Genomic DNA, 23259 nt, shown 5'->3' with positions numbered 1-23259 from the left:
CACAAATATATAAATAAAACTGGAAAGAAGTAGTAATGAAAGCAATTAAATGTAGCTTGTTGCAGCTTTGAAGTACAACTCTGCAGCACCTGTAGCATAGAAAGCTAGAAGGCACATACCTCAGCAGAACAGTTAAGATCTTTCTTAGGAATAAATCAATTTTATTTTTAAATTAGAAGACCTCATAACAATTTATGTCGGGAAATATTCAAAGACAAGAGGTTTTTTTTTTTTTAAAACCTGATAATTCTGAAATTTAAAAAAAAACAAAGCATATTTTAATGAATGGTTTGAACAAAGTCAGTTTTGCTTATGCTTTGTCTTAATGACATCTGTGTTGCCACGAAGATTACTGTGATATCATGAGGTCTATATAATAGTCTCAAGGAAGAAGTCATAGGAAAACATTACTTCAGAGGCAAGACCTTGTCTGAATAGTCTAATTAACATTCATGAAATTCATTACAACAGAGAAGGATTTTTCCAGCCTTTAGATGTTCCATCCTTTTCTTACATTGAAAAATAGCCAGTAAGCTTCTTAAGTTCCCTTATAGATTTTCATAATGACAGTACCAGAAAAGTCATCTTTTTGAACTTTTTGAAAAAAATATAAAATGAGTAGCTTGATGTCATCTGAGCCTTTGGCAGTAAAATAGAACCATACATAGCTGCACTTTCCACCCTCACTGATGTGCCTAATTCATTCCATACAAACAATTCATTGACATGGGAGGCCAAACACATGGCCTCACCAAATTAGTTTCCATAAATCTTAGTAAAATGCATTCAACTTCTCTGTAGTAGGTGCCCCACAACTGTAAATGAATAAACAAACTAAAAGAATAAAGCAATGGTGACAATCATGTTTTAGTTACTTAGACTATCATTTGCAAATTAATTATCCCTCATTTAGCATGCTGCACTACGTCAAGTGTAACTAGATTTATTTTTTCTTAAATATTTGAAACTTTTAGCCTCATCTGAAGGAAAACTCTCAGGCATTTTCATGTTTTCTGTGGTACTCAGTAACATTTTGTTAAAATAACTATTTGTAGAAGAATTATAGTAGCAGAACCGTGCTAGTCATCTAAATACTCCTATTGATTCCTTCCAGCTCTCTAAAGTCTTACTTATACGTAAGTAAATGAGACATTACTTCAGCTTAACAAGTTTATCCTTCACCAAAGGAAGCCTATAGAACTGTAGATTGCCTGTGTTCCAAATGAAGAGAAAATGCTGTACCCCACTTAAACCCCAACCCCCAGTGCAGCCATAGCCATCCTGTAACAGATTCATACCAGACATTCATCAAGAGTTTTCTTGGATGTTTCATCACATATTTTACATAAATATGCAAATTAATATATATTAAAAATATGCATCTAAATATGTCTGAGTATATATAAATATATATCTATAGACATCTAAAAACATATTTAACTTACAAGATTTGCACTTGTAAGCACAAGAGGCATTGTAAAGTGGAGTATACAAACTCTAATGAGCATGGTATTTGCTATATACTTCTGTACTCCATATTACAAATTACTAAGCATAATTTTATTACTGAAATTAATTCATTTAATTTCATTTAATGGCTTAGCTCTGCCCAAGGGTGCAGCTGGAGCTGGCTCTGATGTGACATCAGAGGGGCAGTACTGGCTCTGCTAACAGAGATCACCCCTGCAGCTGCTCACTACCAAAACATTGCCATATAAACTCAATACAACCATCATTACTGAACAGTGAGTCTCCTCCATAAACATATGAAGTTGTTCTAAACACTCCAACAATGCACCTGAACACCAGCACCGTGATCCAGAACCTCTCTCAAGGCCATCATCAGCTCTTTTGTAAAAAGACAAATCTCCAGTTCTAGGATGTAAACGCAGAAATCAGTAGAAGTCCAGCATTTGTCATCTCACAAGGAATTCTCAATTTTTCTCCTTTCCTAGTAGTTAGGCTCCCCTAAAAGTTATTCAGGTCATTTGTCTGCTTCTGCTTCTGTTGCCTTCTCATCTCCTTATTAGAAACTTGGAAGAAAGCCTGGCAGCACTAACTCCACTACACTAGGCTTCTATTTTTATTTTCAAAGGATGCCAGCCTAATAGATTAAGTCCCTTAGCATTTTATCAGTTGTGCAAGAACAAAATTCCAGTAGCATTGAAATAATTGCTTTGGCAGGAACAAGGCCAGACACCACCCAATCTCATCAGTTAGGAACCGTGTCCTCTCTTATTTCCCAACACCCCAGATTCTGGCAGCACACTTGGAAGATGACCAATTTAAAACCTCAGAGAACTTTAAATTATTCAGCAGAACAGGAGATGGGCACAATAAAGCAAAATGTACGTAATACCAAACTCATTTAGCTGTAAAGAACATTTTCTTTTAAAATATTTTATATTAAAGTATTTTAAAATTTCTGTGAACAAGGATGGTTTTTGATGACATTGGTGGTAGAAGTAGCATGTGCCCTACATCATGAACTTCGCTGCAACAACCTATGGCAAGATGACAAGACCTGGTTACATTCATGGCTCAGCTAATTCAGATATAGCCAAGAGCTGAGTGTAAATTTGGTCTAAGTGAGGATGCCAGATTCAGATCCCTGGAAACATAGCTTTTTACCATGGTAAAAGATGATACCAAGCAGTTTGGGTTACTTTCAGTATCTATATGAAGTCCATTGTGAATAATTCAGGGTAGGCATACACAATCATAAAGAGACAGACATCTCCACTTGTTCCAACTTTTCTTCAACTTCTGAAGTCAGTCTTCATTAGGTTAAAAATCTAAGATCAGTCTCCTTTATGTCCCAGCTTCAGCTGATGGACTGAAATGCTGAACTAAGTCACTCAAGCCAGCCAGCAGACATACAGCACCAGCCATCAGCCCACACAAATGACAGTCAACACCTTGCCATTGGTTCTCCTGGTACGCCACAAGGGCAGCTTTAAAACAACATTATCATTGAAAGAGTGGTCAGACGCTGGAACAGGCTGCCCAGGGAGGTGGTTGAGTCACCGTCCCTGGAGGTGTTCAAGAAACGTTTAGATATAGCGTTGAGAGACCTGGTTTAGTGGGGTTATGTTGGTGGTAGGTGGATGGTTGGACTAGGTGATCTTGTAGGTCTTTTCCAACCTAGCTAATTCTATGATTCTATGATTAGGTGCATACAGAAATAGTAAAGCAACAGGTCATGGATAAAACCTAGCAGCAGCAACTAGCAGCAGAAAAAAAATTTAATATTAAAGAATAAGCTACATCAAAATCACACATTTTCAAGTAATTTCTTAAATAGATTTGAAAGCACGACCTGGGATGCTATCTGTCTTTATAACATTCTAACATATATCTTCATGTTTCTGTCATTATGGTGAAAATCCTTAACCATTAGCAAAACTCAGAAATAGGAAAAAGCTCAATAAGCTCAGCAAAGCACTCAATCTGCTCCCTATCTAGCTCAAATTACTGAAACAGCAGCTCTGAGCATCCCTCAAATCCTTCATTTTTTTGCCTCTTTTACAAATACTGTTTCCCGCTCAGAGCAAAAAATTTCCTTTTAGTCAAATTCAAGATGTGTATTGGTTTAAGCATTTGTTTACACTGATCACTATCTTAAAGACAATTTACCAGTTGGATTGTAAGTTCTCAGAAGTTTCAGCCAGTAACAGCCATTATTAATAAACATTCTGTTGCAAATATGTTACTACTAATATATTAGTATAAATGTACTACAGATTTGTCAATCTTTATGATTCGAGCAAGAGTATTTAAACATTGAAATAGGAAAGAGCTCATTTAATTTCTTCTGTTTGAAAAATGGCCAAAGATAAAACAGAAATCTGTGAAGCCACTTCATAATTTTTGGAAGAATGACAAGAAAGTGAAATTTAAATTATATTCTCTACTTCAGAAAGTAGAGATACAGACAAAAACAAACCACACCTCTGGAATGGAAAAGAACATTTCCAGGTTCATGCCTTTTTAGTAGTCAAGTAAGTTATACAAATACTATTTGTTAATTAAGCTATTAAACAATCATGAGGCCCATATTAGAGCTCTTTATAAATGTATCAAATGCAGTAAATAGAAAAACAAGCTTCACTATTGCCAGCCTGAGATAGAAGAGGAAAGCAAACATCTGACAAAAACTACTCATAACACAAAACAAGATGCACTTCCACACTAAAGCAATAATAAAATCAATTAAACAGATTCAAAGCAAGTCTTCATTGGTTCTCCAGTAGAACTGGATATTCTATTCCATTTTTGACTTGTTTTGCTATAGAAAAGACTAGAGGGCTAAATCATCAATATTTAAACAGATTTAATCTTGGAGAGAGAAAAAGCAAATGTTCTCTCAACTACAAAACTTCATCTTTTAATTAGAGGAAAAAGCTTATATTGTTGCTCTCCTGTGTGGGTCTGGTAAACTTGCCCAAAGGAATGCAGCTTCTCATTGCCATATGTTAAATGGTGAGAGGACAATGGGGTAGCTAGTAAGGAATAGAGGCTACAGGAACTAAATAGTGCAGATAACTAAACAAAGACACCAGGACAACCAGGTATTCACATGGCAAGTCAGCATTGCAGCATCTGAGCAGCACAGCAAGTACTGCTTTGAAGCTCTTCAAGAGGCAGAAAAAAGTACAAGCACCATAGCCTACCCATCTGAGAGAACTCTTTCCAGCAATTCTGTATTTTGTTGCTGCTAAGGGTCAGCCACATCCTCCGGTTGTGGAGGCCATAGGCAAGCATGAGGCTATAGCCGTGGGAGATCTGGAGATGTTTTTGTAGTGCAGCTCCAAGTCAAACAAGATGAAGGACAATGGTAAAATTCCCACTAGAAACCAAGTCCTGGAACAAGACTGCACAGGAAGTCTGAGCAGCTGAGTGAATGCAATGAGAGCACAGAGCCGACCCAGAGATGCTGGAGGCAATTCCAAAGATATTTTGAGGGACTGTCACATTACTGCTGACAGTGACCACATGAAGATGCAGGAGAGGCAGGACAACCTTCAGGGAATTGTAACTTCTGCTCATTTATTTTCTGGACTTAATACATAAGCCTCATTCTACCACGTGAACCGCTTCAGGGCACAGAAGCTCAGGGGAAGCAGTGAGGGAAATAAGTGCTAATTTGCACTGGTTTGGTGGTTGTGGTGGGAGGAAGAAGTTGAAAAGTGTTTAATTTGACTGTCATATTTGCTTGATATGTTTAATTTAAGGGAAAAAATACAAAATACTGTAATAATGAAATATGGGAGGCAAGCCTCTTTCTTGCATTAAGCTGCCAGAATAAAATTCATTGCTTCAATTTAAAAGCATACAATAGGAGAGTAAGATTAAGCTTTACCTTATTTAACCACAAATATGGCAGCTTAATTCAGGTCTAAATTCTTTAAAAACTCCAAATTGCAAGTTTTCCCAAAATAAGAAATCAACTGAATAGAATTCAGCCCTTTAGAACACTATTGACTAAGCAATGGCTTGACTTTTCTTTACAAATACAGCTTAAGTTATATTGTAATAGGCAAATAAAGTGATGTACTAATAATCGTTTTCACAAAAAAAAAAGACATTCTTTAGAAACAAAAATTCCCAAAACAAATTACTCAATTCAGTGCTTAGTGTATTCCATCTTAAACATTTTTATTTTAAAACCTTTAAATTAAAGACTCATCAAGAAGTTAGGTGCAAGTATGGTTTAGTCACACAGTAAATTATATAACTTGGGCAAAATCAGCAGCTATGCCACTCTTTAGAAAGTACTTCAATTAGCAGCTATTCGACCCTATAAAGTCAATTACAAAACTGCTTATTTTTGGAGTGCTGTACTATTATTTACTTGCGGATTGAATAGAAAAACAAATGTGGTAATTTCCCAGAATTTTTGGTTATTTGAATTTTTATTTATTTTTAAGAAATTCTTCTTCTCAGCTATGTATTATCTGTCTGCAAGCCGTAGTCATCTCTTCCTTTCCTCAAACAACCTTAGGTGCTACTCACACTAGTCTTGGAAACGATATTTTGGAAGGAAAAAAATAAGGCTCCTCGGCATAAAATGCACAAAAAATAGATTAAACATCACTTTTTGTTATACACAAACCAGCTTCAGGATACTAATGCAGCCTGATACCGATGCAGTTAAATTAGCTAATAAAGGTCCCAAATGTAAATAATACACTAAACATGCAGTCAAGCACGCTAAACTATTTCCAAGTTCCAGCTACAGCTCTAAAGATAGTACTTCCCATTTCTTATAAGCTGAAATGCCAACAGTCATGAAGTTAAAAACAGGAGGGAAGCCAACACAGAACTGAGAAAACACCTTCAAGAACCAAAGCTGAATTACCTTAACTAGGTACTACTTTCACCTTGACTTGTACAGACACACATTTAAGAGTGGAATCAAAGCAAGGAAAATTCTGTCAATATTCTTTGAAAGGAACCTGGACAAAAGGATTTCCTGTATGTGTGGCACACTGGACTAAGCTTCAAAGACAAGAGGATACTTCTGAAGAAGGAAAACATGAGGTGTTATGGATGTTGAGAGGTCTAGGGATAGAAGGGTCTGGAGGACAGGGCAATCTGAGTGCTGGGAAAAGTTTGAGAAGGAGAGCTTTCTAAGTCACTCAGATGTAGTGAAGAGGAACATTCCTGCTACTCCTACAAACTCTTCTCAGCTCCATCCTCCTCTCTAACTCACAGCTGCACATGCTGCAAAATTATTTCCTAGCAACTCTCTAGACTGACAAAGATGAAATGGATGGAACTTGAAAAACACTAATCTAAATATGGATTTACAGTAAGCTTGTTCAAATTGCATTGTTTTGGCCAAACAACAAGATCAAAATTAGAAGATCTCTACCTAATAATACTTAGGTCTCTTTGTATTACTCAAAGTCAATTACTTGTGAGAACTTGCTCCATTTACCAAGATGTAACAAATTCCTACATTTTAATTGTACTGTTTCTGTGGGAGGTTTTTTGTTTTGTTTTCTTTGAAGCAGCAACAGGACATCAAGATTCCCAAATTAAATAATGATCCAAAAGGCTCTTGAAACAGTCACTCTTCTTCATGCACAAAAGGTCGATTTAAGCTAACTATTACCCGGTAACTTCCTTTTGCCTAATTTGACTTTAATCTTTAGATTTCCAAATACCTCCACCTACCAATTCTTTCTCATAAGCAGCCTTTTGGGAAGGTTTCATCCTCTTTTTACTGAGCACCATAACATTTGACTTTTGTTCCTTCATATGTATCCAGATAGCTCTAGTTCATCTTACACACTAGCACTGCTTTGATAACTACTTCTATACTCATGAGACGCAAGTTTTCTGTATCAGTATTAATAATCTCCTGTACCCAATCCCAATATAGGAGCAGCTTACTACTTTATTGAGAGGACTCTGCTGCCAACATAAGTAAAGCTGAACAACATAGTTTTATTCACAAAAACAAAAGAAAAAACACACCACTGAAAATCACTTATTACCCACCAGTATTCCAAATCTGGAATTTAACTTGATTTAAGCCCTCTCTCATTTTCCCCAAGTTTCTTGTTCATGGATGAGTCAAAGGCCCAGATGTTCCAGCTTACTTGTTCACAAAGCAGAAATCCTGACAAGCTCTGTCCTAAATTTAAGTCCTCATTATCCTCTTAATAACTAGAACTCCTCTGCTGAGCAAAACCTCTCACTAGAATGAATGTTTTTGCTCTCTAGTCATACCTTATCTCACATCATCACATTCAAGATTCTAAATTTTGCTTCCATAGACTTGTTATGCTGTCTTTGTTAATTAACAAATCATCTCTCTCAGATTTGCTTCCAAAGATATCAGCTTTGGCAGCTACTTGACTCTATCCACAGTTATGAAGCTTTGTAACACCGCATTCCACACCTGAAGTTCACTGAGAAAGAATCTCTGCTGCAGACTCAGACACTGTTCCAGACGCCATTTCTGCATTTGGCCACGTGAGCAATCCTTGAATGCTTACACAGGCAAGACCTCTACTTTTCTGTTCATTCTACCAAGAAGACTTACAAGCTTATTGTTTATATTATTAAATCTCACCTATTATAGAGCATCAAAAATGCCTGAAACACAAGTATTACCATATTTCAAAAGAATAGAGGATTCTTGCCACAGACGACATGCAACCACTCTACATTAATTCAGATATTGCATATCCCTTCTCCTGGCATCTAAAGGTAGCACTTTCTGCCAGCTTATTTTCTGGCATTGCCTCTTTAGGGATGACATATGGGACAATTTTCTTCCATCTGCCGGCAGCAGGGATCCTATAATTTGCTGTTATGCTACTTTTTACAATAAGCAATTTTGTACCTTTATCATATACTGTACTGTTCGATGGCACATCAAATATGCCTTTTCATCAGCAGTGCCTGTCCTCTTAAATATGCAAGAGATTTGCTTACGCCAAAAGCATACGCCATCATCAAATGAAGTCCCAAGACCAGCATCCCCCTCACTGAAAGGCTGAGCTGGATATTTAATTGTTCGTCTAGCAACCAGTGATAGCTTTCAATTGGCTTCCCACTGTTTAAAGCTGTAAGGAAGTTTCTGGTTCTTTTATTCTCATCATACCATACAGAGAAGGGTCATTCCTTCAGTATGCCCTTTCACAAATTTTGTAACATGTTATTTACTTCAAAGGAACCTTTTATAGTAGTTTGAATGAATATGCATATAACCAGCACTTCAGTGCTGCTCTGCTTCCACTAAAATCCTTGCAGTATTTGCATTTTTTCCATAGCTCAAAATAATTTGGGTGTTTTTTTCCTACTTGAGCATTACAAATTGTGAGTCTCACACTCAAACTTATCTTTTTCCCATCTAAAATATCATTTTTATTGCAAATTCACTTACATGAAGGAGAACCTTAAACAAAGGTAACAAAACTGGCAGTAACATGATATAAGTATCTGCCAAAGCATGCACTAAGGACTTGTGCAAAGTAAAGTCTCAGGAAAGCATCATAAAAGCTCTAGTACCTCCTGTAATTTAACATTTGATTACTCAAAGGAACATCTACTCAGTACTTCATTCTATTTGTTGAGTTGAAGGGGGGTATTTTTAAATTGTCAGTCTTTTCATGACACTCTTGGTGCTTGTACAGCGTGCATACTGATGGGCTTTCAAGTCTAGCTGTTGGCATCAAATAACCTCAGCTAGTAAAGGAAGGAAAAGTGTGTGTGCACTTTGCACTTTTGTTAAGAATCAAACTTAATTTAGAATTAAAAGGTAACTAATTCATCGATTGTGCTTAAATGTAGTGTATCCATAGTTGACATACCTGCTCCTTGGAAGAAACATAGATTCTTTAATGAAGACTGAGCCAGACAGCAGGATATACCAACAGGTACCAATATCATCAGGGCTGCAATAAAGAAGAGGACAGAGTAAGACACTTCATGGACAAACTCTTACCACTACCAAATTTCTAGTAGAAAGAACATCACAAAGAGCCAAAAATGCTCAAAATTCCAGAAGAAAGCCACAGTTCAGTCCATTACAAACTGATTCCTTTCCACCCCAAAACATATACAGTATTAGAATGCCTCATACCACTTACTTCACTTTTAAAAATGCATAACTATCCATTTGATAACATCACAAAAATCAAATGAAGTATATCTGAAAGTTACCAAAAGGAAGCCAAGTTATAGTAAATATATGGTATTACATTCTTTTGTATCTGTTACTTTCCTCTTGCTGAAGAGAACTATAGTATCTTCCCCTCTACAAATAAGGCCTCCTTTCTCAGTTCCAGAAATCTTATTTTCCCTTACCTTTAGACAGAAATTAGCGCCTTGGCATCATTCTGCCTCTCCACATAGTAAGAGAGCACTGGACAAACTTTCAGATATAAATCTACGTGAGATTTGTAGTCAACATTGTCTGCTGCTAAATTCACTCCTGGCTCCACCCTGTTCCAGTTACTCAGGTGAATTGCTTGCACCTGAGTTCCCTTAGGTTGGCCCTGCCTTCCCACCAGGTACTCCATCACTGGTTCAGGCCATAACTTAGCATTCCCACTGCACTCCACCCCTTCACAGCACGAACCAATGACTAAGCAGGTTGAAGGTAAGCCCTTTCCATTACAGTGACCCAGTACACCATGACACTTTGCACAACTTGCCCACTGTGGTGTAATTGACAGAATATAAGACAATTGATGATTGGTTTTTGGTTGAGGTCCATGTTCCTTTGTGGGCCAGTACTCGATGGTTCTCCTGGAGGCACATAGTTGCTTGGACCAGGGAAGGTTTGGCTCGCACTCTTTCAGTCCCATGCAGTCCACCACCAGGTGTCATGCTGATCTTGTAGTGACACTGGAGCATCTCGATGTCATGTTGCTCTTCCTAGTGATCCTGCAGACTCAAAGGGACTCATAGGGGAGTAGCACACATGTTTCAGAGGTACCAGAAAGGGGAGGTCTGCCTGCCATGCAAGATACAGGCTGTATTCCTGTCCTGGGTCAACACCTCAGCTCACACTGGGGCATGCCCCAGCCATCCGTACCATGTACTTTGGCTGCATAACCATATCAGGTACCAAAGAGGGAAGGAGGGGGTGCTGATTTGCCATAGGGACATGATTAAGGTCCCCTTAGCAATAAAAACTGGAGTGTTGACCATGATGTCTGCAGGCCATGCACCCATTACCAGGGGGATTACCGATCCCCCAGTCTCCAATAATCTCCCCCCAGGGCGCAAGTAGGCCAAACCACCTTGGTCCTCCTTGCACCTTCCAAGGCCATTCTATTTTATGGGTACCAGGTTCTAGGTTTTCATGGGCAGGGAGCAGAAGATTATTTTCATTGCCAATTTGGGGTCTTACCTGATTGTCGGTGCCCATAATTTGGATCCTAAGTGGGGAGGCCCAAATTGCCTGCAGCATCTTTAGGGCACGGGGTCTGCTACCTGCCTTTCATTCAGGTCCTGCAGAGTTTCATAGAGTCTCTTTGTCCACCCCTACTGGGACTGACAGCCTGTCTTCAGGGCAGCCTTAAGAATACTGTTAGAATGTTCAATAAGGCCTGCCCCCATCAGATTGTATGGCAAGTGGAATCACCACTCAGTGTTGTTTTCTTCTGCCCAGTGTTATACCACTGCACCAGTGAAATGAGTCCCTTGGTCACTCTCAGTGACTTGAGGTGTCCTGTAGGCAGCCATCAACTTGGTGGGTGTCTTGATGGTATATGCTTGGCTCGCTCTTGGCAGTGGATAGGCCTGCATTAGCCCACTTGCTGTGTCAGAGCATACTGATTGATGCTCAACCACCATTTCAGGCTGTGACTTAGCATTTCCGCTACGCTTGAAATAGCTGGAGTAGAAATCTTGTGCCATTTCATCATTCTATACTGAAAATACCTGTACATCCCTTGAGTCTTTACCACTCCTACTGCCTCTTCCAAAGCAGCTCATAACAGCAATCTTGAATTCAATTAGCAACTGTGCTAGCATTCTTAGCCGAAAACCATGTCTGTAGTGACACTCCAAGAGATGCAGATTAAGTAATCTGTAGCACCTTCATTTTTTAAAAATTATATGTCTCAAGTCTTTCGCAACAATTTGTTCTAACTTCAAGCAAAAACAGCCCACATCCTTTGATAGTGATGACAGCACAGTATTAAAATCCAACCTCAAATGTAGGTAGGTTATATGCAGTTAGCAGCATGTTTTTCATTTGAGGAAGCAAGATTTTTGAAAGCAACTGCATGACAGGGTCCCGAAAAGAAGAGTATCATTTCCTCAGCACTCGTTCGAAGGGAGAGATGAAGTTACAAGGGCTGTTCTGATTATGTTGGCCCACAACATCAGAGGCAGATGTTGGTGGTATGGCAGTAGAGGTTGAACCTTCTCACCAACATTCCATTCCATTTTGTTGCTGTGTGACAGATGGCCATAGAGGGACTCTCTGATGAAATGGCGTCTGACATGGAAGTGTGCATGAAGCAAAGATGTGTCACCAAATTGCTCCATGTGGAAAAAATTGTACCCAATGACATTCATTAATGCTCAGAGACCAAACAGACTTTTTTTTTTTTTTTAACAAGCATGGCATACAAACTCTTGTTCAGTGCTGGGAAATACGCAGACATAATGGTAGTGACTGCCTTGAAAAATAGTGCTTTGTTGCTGAGAATTTGCCCCATCAAATAGTGTTACTGTGCTCTATCTGCTGTATTTTCCAAGCAAGTAAATAGGAGGCATTACTTTCAGAGCAAGCTATGTAGAGACAGAGAGGGAGCCAGCCTAAAAGATCTGAGATCAAAACACCAAACTATACAATTTAGGAAATTGTTCTTATTTTACACTGTGTAATACAACCTCAAGAAAAACGACAAGCATCAGAAACATGAAGAATTAACAGCAGAAATTGAGGACATCCTCTATGACCAAAAACCCAAGAATTGACCGAGATGTTCAAGCCTGTATTTCTTCTTCTGTCATCTGATGACTAAACTGAACATGGGTATATGACAAGATTTCTGTGGACATTTTCTACAGTTTTTGCGCTACTCTAAACTGAAGTGAAATAGTTCTCCTTAACTGCAGTTAAACTCATCTCCTCTTTCTCACTCTACTTTTCACCTGTTAGCTTTGGATATAGCTGAATTCTGCTGATGTGTTGTGGCCAAGATTCAGTTAAGTGTTACTGCAGACTAGGGAATGACATTACGATATTCAAGTGTGGAAGTACTCGTGGTTCAGAGCTAACACAGCTAATATCACCAAAATAACCCATGCACCTTCAGCACTCTTGATAACCTCCAACTTTGTCTTAAGGGTATACCCAGAAGTTAATCTAAACACAAGAATTCAAGAACATTAAGCAAACTCTGGAGGTAGATTTTTTTTTTTTATATGAAGTAGGTATTGTTAATGTTGAAAATGTAAGCATGCATAAGCTCACTAGTGAGAACTATTTCATACAACTCCACGATACTACAAGAAATGACTGCAAGCATAATCAAACTTGAAAGCTTTTGGCAACTGAAGCTACACACCAGTGTTCCTCTACAAGGCTTGTGCATACCACACATGAACCTCCCTAGGAATACAACTACACATTCCACCCTCAATTTGTCCACACATACCCAAGGAGAATCTCCATTCTTTACTGGACGCGGCTGGGAATATGGCCACTGAGGACAATGAAAAGGCTGAGGTTCTCAGTGCCTTCTTTACGTCTGTCTTTAAAAGTCAGAGTTACGGAGCAGATTGTCTTGAGCAAGATCACACGGCATGTGCAGGACAACCAGGGGATCAGGCCCAGCCAGCATGGGTTTGTGAAGGGCAGGTCCTGCTTGACCAACCTGATCTCTTTCTATGATCGAGTGACCCGCCTAGTGGATGACAGAAAGGCTGTTGATGTGGTCTACCTAGACTTCAGCAAAGCCTTTGACACTGTCTCCCACAGTATTCTCCTGGAGAAACTGGCAGCCCGTGGCTTGGACAGGTACACTCTTTGCTGGGTAAGGAGCTGGCTGGAGGGCCGGGCCCAGAGAGTGGTGGTGAATGGAGTTAAATCCAGCTGGCGACCAGTCGCGAGTGGTGTTCCCCAGGGGTTGGTGCTGGGGCCTGTCCTTTTCAGTATCTTTACTGATGACCTGGATGAGGGCATTGAGAGCACCCTCAGTAAGTTTGCAGATGACACCAAACTGGCAGGAAGTGTCGATCTGCCTGGAGGTAGCAAGGCCCTACAGAGAGATCTGGACAGGCTGGATCTCTGGGCTGAAGCCAATGGGATGAGGTTCAACAAGACCAAGTGCCGGGTCCTGCACTTTGGCCGCAACAACCCCACGCAACACTACAGGCTTGGGGCAGAGTGGCTGGAAGGTTGTGTGGAGGAAATGGACCTGGGGGTGTTGGTCGATGCTCGGCTGAGCATGAGCCAGCAGTGTGCCCAGGTGGCCAAGAAGGCCAATGGCATCCTGGCTTGTATCAGAAATAGTGTTGCCAGTAGGAGTAGGGAAGTCATTCTCCCTCTGTACTCAGCACTGGTGAGGCCGCACCTCAAGTATTGTGTCCAGTTTTGGGCCCCTCACTGCAAAAAAGACATTGAGGCCCTGGAGCGTGTTCAGAGGAGGGCGACAAAGCTGGTGAGGAGTCTGGAGCACAGGCCTTATGAGGAGCGGCTGAGGAAGCTGGGATTGTTCAGTCTGGAGAAGAGGAGGCTCAGGAGAGACCTTATCGCTCTCTATAATACCTGAAGAGAGGTTGTGGTGAGCTGGGGGTCGGCCTCTTCTCTCTTGTAACTAGTGACAGGACGAGGGGGAATGGCCTCAAGTTGTGCCAGGGGAGATTTAGGCTGGACATTAGGAAATACTACTTTTCTGAAAGAGTGGTCAGGCGCTGGAATGGGATGCCCAGGGAGGTGGTTGAGTCACCGTCCCTGGAGGTGTTCAAGAAACATTTAGATATAACGTTGAGAGACATGGGTTAGTGGGGTTATTGGTGGTAGGTGGATGGTTGGACTGGATGATCTTGTAGGTCTTTTCCAACCCAGCTAATTCTATGATTCTGTGATTCTAAATAGCATTCAGTTGTATTCATTCATTTGGTGCACAAGATTTAACAAACATTAAGAGCCTTTTCCAAAGACCAGTCAAAAATAAGCTGGTAAAACATCTCAGCTGACAACTCCTATGATCCACTCCTAAACAAAGTTAAATATGAGATTCAATGATGAAATGCAATGCAAACTCTACTAATTATCTAATTATGCAGAGTACACAAGTACCATAGCAAGTCATAGAAGATAATTGCCTCCAATGTAGCAGTACCTTGTTCCATATCAATTCACAGCCAATCAGTTAATTTATAAAAAAAAAAACAGGCACGAAAGCTCTCTTGAAGGCATTGTGTTCTGTCACTGAATTCACATGTCCTGCCCTCAAATATGTTCATCTAAAAAACCCTAACCCTAATCAACATTAAACATAGACGACCAGATTAATGCAGAGAAAAAAACACTTCAAAGAGACAGTCATTCCCAAAAGCATAGATATGCACCTTTAAACACACATTCCCTCACAGAAATCCTAAGCTGGTAGGCTCATAGCCAGCACTGCTGCTCAAGTGCAAGTCTGCTGTGGTGTTGCTGTTTTTTAATAGATATAATTCTAAATACTAACAATCTGCAATAATTAGCATAGTTGAAAGTCTCTAAGAAAATATAGTCATTTTCAGCAACGGCTGTTAGACTGATTTCCCAAGATGCTGGGATGCAACTCTGTGAGGATTTCAATGACAATTTCCCCTCTCGTATTACAATGTTTATATTATTGCTGAAATTGTTGCTGGTGGGGTTTTTTAGCTCCTTTTCCTAAAAACTGGCAGTATGACTAAGTATAAATGTGTAGTCTGACAAAAAACAAACAACCTCTGCTGGAGTCTCTTAATAGACAGCTGAGAGGGATAAGACTGTTCAAGTTTAATTTTTATTACCTGATTGGTTTTGTTTTCCTTTTGCTTCATCTGTACTTTGGTAACTATTTTTACAGTCATGTTTGAGAACCTCAAAGTTTTCCTAAGGCACTTCTATCACACTGTTTAAAACAAAATATCATACTGAACTTCTTAATTATCCAAATAAATACATCTCTTCAGTATTGATGTGTCACAATTGTAAAAGGTTACTGCAGAAGATAAATGCATTCAAGATATCTTCCCCAAAGATTTTAAACATTCATTGCCAGCCAACAAAACATCATAAATATCTCTGAGATAGTCTTCAAGATCAAAGAACACTGACGTATTTTCAGTCTCTTCATCCTTATATTCACTGATGTCTTAATTTAGTCTTACTTTAGTCTTGAACTGAACATCTTTAAAAAGCCACACACACTGAAAATACATTCGTTCCTCCAGAACACGTTTCCTTCCAAACTCAAGTGCAGACAAGTGAAATACTGACCTACTCCTTTTATATGAAAATATATTTAACTCCTGTGTTCCTCAACCCTCACTACACTTTCATTTGTTTAGAATTAAACCTTAACAAAGCTATTTTGGAAGCAAACTCTTTTGGTAGACAGTGCAGTTATATAAACAATGTACTGTTTTTTTCATTTTGAAGATCCTGTGGTTTCCAAAACACTATTCAAACCCAAGGTGGCTTTCAATCAAGTTTCCATGTTTTCTGTACTACCCTTGACACTTGATTAACAATGTGTCCTACACTTCTCAGGATTTTTGTGCCTACAAGCAACCACAGGTGGAACTATAGAGGAAGTCCATACTGAACTAGAAAAGCACTTTTTTTCAAGCCACATGGAAACTCATGTAAATACTATTTTGTCAGACGTAGAATCCTTATTTGGAAGGCTTTCTTTGCAATCCTATTTTACATTATGGCTTTCAACATCAAAATTGAATCCGAGAGAAGAAATTTAAGGCTAATTATGGAGCTCTCTAGCTGCTACAATACTGCATATCACTGGTAGCCCACAGAACAACTATTTGTCCTCCAGAAGGTATTTCATCTGTCAAAGGGATGACAGTAAATTACACTTAAAAGGCCTGCTTAAGCAATGAAATACATCGTTTCAAATATGTAGGAGTGGTGGGTGTTTCTCTGTTCTGGGTTTGGGTGTTGTTGAAGGATTTTTGATTCTGTTTTTCCTTCCAGCTTATCTACTGTTACGGGTATTCCTCTAGATGAAACTCAGAACTTTTAAGTTAGAGAAAATAAGATATATATTACTAAGAAAGCAAGGTGGCACAAGCAATTTATCTTGCAGGGAATCAGAACAAAATCAACCCAAAATTCAAATCCTAAGGGGCAGTGCGAAGACAAAATCAATGCACAGTCATTCTGTCCTAGCTATATAAAAGCCAACAAGAAACCCCAGTGAAACGTTGAGAAGTCCCATCCAAGATTTACAGAACCACCAGAACTACGGGCAGCATCTCAGTCGCACTAGAATTATCACTTGTTTCCACTTGCACAGTGGGACTATACTACTGCTCACAAGTCTACAACCATTGAAAGCACTCAACTGCAGTGCAGAGGCAAGTCTAGAACTCAAGAACAAGAAATCAACAAAACATAACAGTCTTCTAAATTCTATGACATGCCAATACAGTTTTTGAAATACTCAAATTCTAGCAGTAACCTGAAAATGGTGCAAAACAAAGCCAATAACAAAATAGTTGCCAGTATTAAGAGTTCATTCCTAGTCTGTACTTAAGTTAGCTGCAGAAATTTTACATCAAGCTACTTTAAACTTTACTCTAATATCACAGCACTTATGAGAGTAGAGGATTTCCTGGGGAATCTATATTTAATTTCCCAGAATGAAAAGGAGCATTATTTACAGGAATTCAGGAGCTAGAAAAGGAAGTCCAGAGACTTGTTTATTATATCTTTCCATTACATTTCCCTCATCAGCTTCCTTGACGTATTCCCTTTTACGCAATTGCAGTCTGAAGCCAAACAGCACTTACTAACTTGGAAAGTGGCAGAATACTACCATGTAAATTCATAGCTGTTACTCAAACTGTTCTGTTTGAACACTTCAGGTGCACAATTATTGAGGTCTTTGAAGGCCGCAAAATGCTGACACTGCTGGTGAGGCTGGACAGTATTTTAAGACTTCGTCTTCACATTTTTCTAGCATATGACTGTTGTTTGAGACATTAGAGGTACTCCAAGTTTAAGAAGCATTTATAATGCACCAGAGTGTTAATCTCTAAAATATTTGTAGGCTCTCTCAGCCTCTAGCACTTGTTACAAGTTCTTCATGCTGTCAGCTACTTATTCTACTTGAAGCTGCAGAGTATTTCCCAGACCCCCAACTAGCTACTCCTCAGCAATGAAGGTCTTTTCCTAATTGTATGTATTTTTATTAAAAGCAATCTGCACCACTTGTATACCAGGTTTGAAACTACAAACCTGGATTAACATTAAAAGGATATAAGAAAACACATACACAAAAAGTACATTGTTTCAATACATCCTCCACACGTAGTGATTCTAAAGGACATTATTCTAATCAGAAGAGTTATTCCAATGTCAACTTTCAGACTTTCTAATAACAATATTCTGAAAAACATTCCAGCATACTCAGGTACAATGAAGATTCAACTCAACCTCCTGTAAGACTCAAAAAATATCAATAGCCACACTCTCTCTAGTAAGTCCTTTACTATCCTAACAAAATCTGATGCATGACTTCTTTAAAATTTCTTTCATAATAGCTAAATTTTAGGGCCATAGCAATCCGTTTAGTTCTCTCTTCTCCACAAGTTGCTACATAGTGCTCTAGAAGCTCTGTAACAAATCATAGTCAGAGTATGTCTATTTGCATACTTAGTTTCACTAGGACAGTGAACATCATACAAATGTATAGCAGCAAGTTCTAGCAGGTCTCTAGAGATGACTGCTGTCAAACAAGACAACTTCAGTGGTAATGTTCAGCATCTGGACTTGAAAGCATACGGTAAACAGAAGTCTTTGCTTCTTTGGCTGCCTTCCCATCATGTTCCTCAGCTGACCCCTTTCGAACAGCAAGAAAAGTTAAGCAGGTTTCAATGGAAGCAAGCATGGAAACTCATTCCTGCTAAATACCACTTTTATTCCTTTTACAGAACATGGCCTTATCCTGAGCACCAGAACATGTGTTCTCCCTTCAACACCGGATATTCAATTCAGGATCCAGCAACACCGGAAGGACCACTAAATCAAACAGCAGCACCCAAAGTTACTTTCTAATTCAGAAGCATGGTTCTTTATTTTTCTTCACAAAAAAAAAGCATCATGAAAAAGTACTATCATTTCTTTGATGTGGAAGATCTACTTGAATTATTCTCTTTATGGATCTTTAAAATTTAAACCATTACAGGATTCAAGACTTGTATTTAAAGAGTATAAGGCACCACTCCTAGAGCTATGATTTATGTAGTTATTTTGATAAAAGAAATGTTATCTCAAACCAAGATGTACCTAGCAGATCATATTTTTCTAATTTCATACTCGGTATGAAAGCTGAATGTATTTCAGCATGTAAACAGTAATTCAGAAGAGATACTGTTCATACTCCCAAGTCTCCACTTCAGGAACAAAGGAAATTTGACTTGTCAGAGCTGGGACCTTCTTCAGGCATTTAAGCGCTACACAAGAAGAAATTAGGAAGAACATTGTTCTGCAGGCTTATGCTCCATAGGACTTTGTTTCAGCAAATTACTCCGTCTGTTTCTCTTTGCTCATTCGGGCTATCGTCTGTATGCTGAAAGTTATATGTTGTGAAGGATTTGTTTAATTGAATAACTACTGCTGCCATTAGACAATAGCCCTGAAGTGGTTTGGGACATCAAACACATCTTCAAGTTTAACCATTCTCTCAGGTAGACATCTCTTTGCCCATAGGGCCTGCCCACTAGCACTTTTTCATTGCAATACTCAAGATAATCAGGAAACCATTTACTCATTGTCAGCACTGTCTGTAATCTTTAATAAGCTAATTGAGTTACCTGCTATCTGTCACATTATTTTAGATATGCTTCATGACACTGAGATGTATATTCCAAATACAGAAGTAAAACAGCTTTGGTACTGAATGCATCAGCCCCACCACTTTTCTAAATATACTTTTTGTTAATGAACACATTAAAGCTATGTTTATTCTTACTCCTTATCTTTATTCTAAACATTAGAAAAAGGTCAAAACATATCCAACAACATAACTGTTAACTCAAATTAGAACTTCTAATTTTCACTAAACAAGCATCTTAAAGTAAATATTTCAAGTGATGTAAAATGTTCTCTTTTATTAATGGACATTAGATGAAAACTGGTTTCCTGTCTCATGGTAGCTAGAGTGGGAAACGAATAAATGAAGCATTCAGTCACAGGAAACAATTCCTCAGTGTATATGAGAACAAATAATGAGGAGCATGGTTTTCTTTACAATATTTCATTTATTTGTACTCTATTTTTTTAAAATAGAGTATCAGTATACTGAAACAAAATTCAGTCAAATCAGATATTACTGTAGTGTCACTAGCGAGCGCCAGCATCATAGCTGATTAAACAGGCAATCACTAAATACATGAGGCAACTGTGTATATATGCTAGCTAATTGGTATATTGTCACTGCAGTCTTGGTGCCCAACTCATACAGTGAATTAGCCTTTGATACCAGAGAAACTCAGTACAAAAAAATTATAGCTTCTTAAACCATAAGGAAAATGATGGCTGTAGTAATAAAATAGTATGATCTTGTATCCAAAATATTCTGTGGTCGTTCTAGCCAGACAATGCTTCTCTTAAAATCTATGTGCTTGCAATATTTCTCAACAAAAAAAAAAATTCAACAGCCCTTAGTAGAATATACGGTATGGAAGCTGAAAATTCAAGTCTCTTCAAAAACCTTACTTTAGTCTTATTGAAGGCTCAAAAGCAGGTCAAACCATAACGCAAATTCAGAACTGACTATGCAAAGCCAAGATGCTAACATCTGTCACTGACACTATTAAGAAGCCTTGATTCAGTGTCTGCTTCCATAGAACCAACTGACAAGTTCTTGAATTTATTTGGTTTTATGATATACATTGCCTAAGCAATTCCCCACAGAAAAAAATACCCACAACAAGGTGTATAAATTCAGAATCCTGATTTATGGGAGTACAGAACTGGCAGTAACTCAATGCTACTTGGGCGACTGCCCAACTATCAGAAGGTTGGAAGTATATTTAGGAATACTTTAAGAAAAAAAAAAAAGGACCAACCCTGCCCGCAGCAGTTCTTTGCATTACTGAATGAACTGCTGCATGACGTCCACAGACACCCACAGATGCACATGCAGATTGAACACATATTGCCGTGAGAGGTCTACCTGAAAATCAGGATGCTGATCCAGAGATTCCTCAAACAGTCATATTCTGAGTTTAGTGTTCAACATTTTAAATCATTTTCAAAATGTCTCATATTTCTGAAAGAGTCACAGTCAACATATTTTATAGATTCTTTGATGTCAATAACATTCAGGGGAAAAAAGAAAGCAGTAAATGCAGAAATGTGACTCGAGTCTCCACCAACAGGCACATCCTGATGGAAATCATAAATTATGGTTAAATGTAAAGCATTAAAGAATACAAGAATAAAAATTACCAATAATCCAGAATATCATTAATGGAAAATGTCAACTTGATCCCTACACACTCCTCTCTGTGTAACACTGTAGATTTTAAGTTATATATAATATATATAGTTACATATATAATTATATGTATTAGATCATATCTATAGAGAATAACTTTTAAGATATCATCATTGCAGGACTACTTTATCATGTACTGAGCATAAAAACACACCTAACACAAACGTATAGGTCAGCAGACAATTTCAGTGAGGTGGTCACCACTGAACTGTTCTATTTGAAGATCGTGCACCAATAGCTGAAGAACAAGCTTTTAGCTCATTTTCCCATACTTCATTGCACAGTTAAGCCAGGCTCTGCATAATTGTACAGTCACTTTGGCATTTTTTTTTGGCTCATCATCAGTTTTTTTTTGTAGGACTGTAAGATTGGGAACCTTAAGGAATCTTCACAGATCCATTCCTCACCTTGCACAGAATATCTGGTGTCTTAATTACACAGACCTACAGCAGCAAAGAAAACTGCAGTTCAGCAGCTTGGCTAGAACATACCTAGGCACTTTACAAACTGTGTCCAAAGTCTTCCCTCATGTGCATGTGCCATGCCTGAGCTGTGGTGAGGAAGCTCTGTCAGGTGCCCACCAGTCACTGCTAAGAGCACAAAAGCATGTTGGCCTACAGCATGGCAATTCAGAAACACAGAGGGTTTTATTATCGAGTGACTTCAGATCATCAAAACTTAAATGTTTTCTGCCAGTCAGATATCTTTAGGAAAGAAAATAAGTGAAGCTTAAAGACATACAAGTCTTCCTTACAGAAGGAGTAAGCCAAACACCACTCATCTATATAAAGAATGTCTATGCTATGGCATTCATACAGTCAGTCTAATCCCCCTGTAATATACACCAGAAAATCTTGCACAATTTCAAAACATATCTTTAGGTACAGCACTGATTTTGTTTCATCTAAAACAGAAGTTTAATACAAGCCATTTTTCAAATGATCATGATTGTTATTTACAGCACTAAATTGCAGGAAGAAGACAACTATATACAGGGGACGCTTCATTCAGGACTTGGGAGGATGCTCAAGCAAATGAGATACTTACAGATACATACAAAAATACTGAACAGCGCAACTGAAAACCAAATCCAGAGCGAGAGAGAAAAAAATGGTGCATATCCTACTCAAAGCATATTCATTAAAAGCTTACCTGCAAAAAACTTATTGCCAAAGATTCCTCTCTACCGTCATAACAAACATTTCAATTTTAACTGAAAAAATTGTGTTTAACCGTCAAGAGGTATAAGCATGATCTATGAATCTGCTAAAATCCTGGTTTCCAAATAAAATATTAATTAGAATCTTACTTAAAGAAGTGACAGGTCTTACTATTATGCAGCTTTGAAACAATTTTTTTCTTCAAACTACATATAATATGGGAGGTGGCCAAACTAAATGGGGTCTTTAAGTAGATTTGAATGAAGAAAGCAGCTAAAGTCAGGTATGAGTGTCAAGTAAAATCTCAACTCTGAAATTTGCCTTGAAGATTTTCAGCCCTTTTATCGTTAACTTCCAATCAAACAAAAGTAGCAGGATGACTGGCAAATGGAGAATAACTTGAGCTGAACTGCCACTTTTAATAACCCAGTTTCCATTTCAACAGGGATATGGCCGTAGGGTTTGAGAATTTGTCACCACCATGCACTCCCACTGATAGTAAAGTAAATGCAGATAAGCCAATTTTAAACAACATGCTTTGTTTTATCCCTTTGGCCATTAAAAAAGAGGTATACTTAGAACACTAACTTAAAAAAGGAGGATAAAAAGTGTACTGCATTTATACTGAGTATGGATAATTATTTTCAGCATTGCATGTATGCAACACAAATTTATCCTTCTATAAATGCAGCTGACAACACAAAAGAATTTCAACTATGAATGAAATTTGATCAAACAAAGAAACCAACAGTGTTAGTTTTAAAGCCAGCATTTAGGGATAAGGCTTTAGCTTTTTCTCACTGAGACATTACGTTGTGCCTCAGGGAGGTCACACACACAGGTCAATTAACAGCTGTAACTACAGCTATTTTAATAGATTTTTCTAATGAATG

General features: G+C 38.4%; 1 protein-coding gene across 5 annotated transcripts in view; it reads right to left on the bottom strand.

Moving 5' to 3' along the window:
* Window positions 1–23259, bottom strand: part of RAPGEF2 (Rap guanine nucleotide exchange factor 2) — a 179802-nt gene that overhangs the window by 97737 nt on the left and 58806 nt on the right. For all 5 annotated transcript variants that reach the window (XM_021396687.1, XM_021396683.1, XM_021396685.1 and 2 more), the window contains exon 4: window positions 9330–9413. In XM_021396687.1, the coding sequence (XP_021252362.1) occupies window positions 9330–9413 (84 nt within the window). The remainder of the gene's footprint in view (window positions 1–9329; window positions 9414–23259) is intronic.

Source organism: Numida meleagris, chromosome 4 (assembly GCF_002078875.1).
Source record: "Numida meleagris isolate 19003 breed g44 Domestic line chromosome 4, NumMel1.0, whole genome shotgun sequence".
NCBI lineage: Eukaryota > Metazoa > Chordata > Aves > Galliformes > Numididae > Numida > Numida meleagris.
Note: the sequence above shows the minus strand (reverse complement) of the source record. Positions and strands in the feature narration are given on the sequence as shown.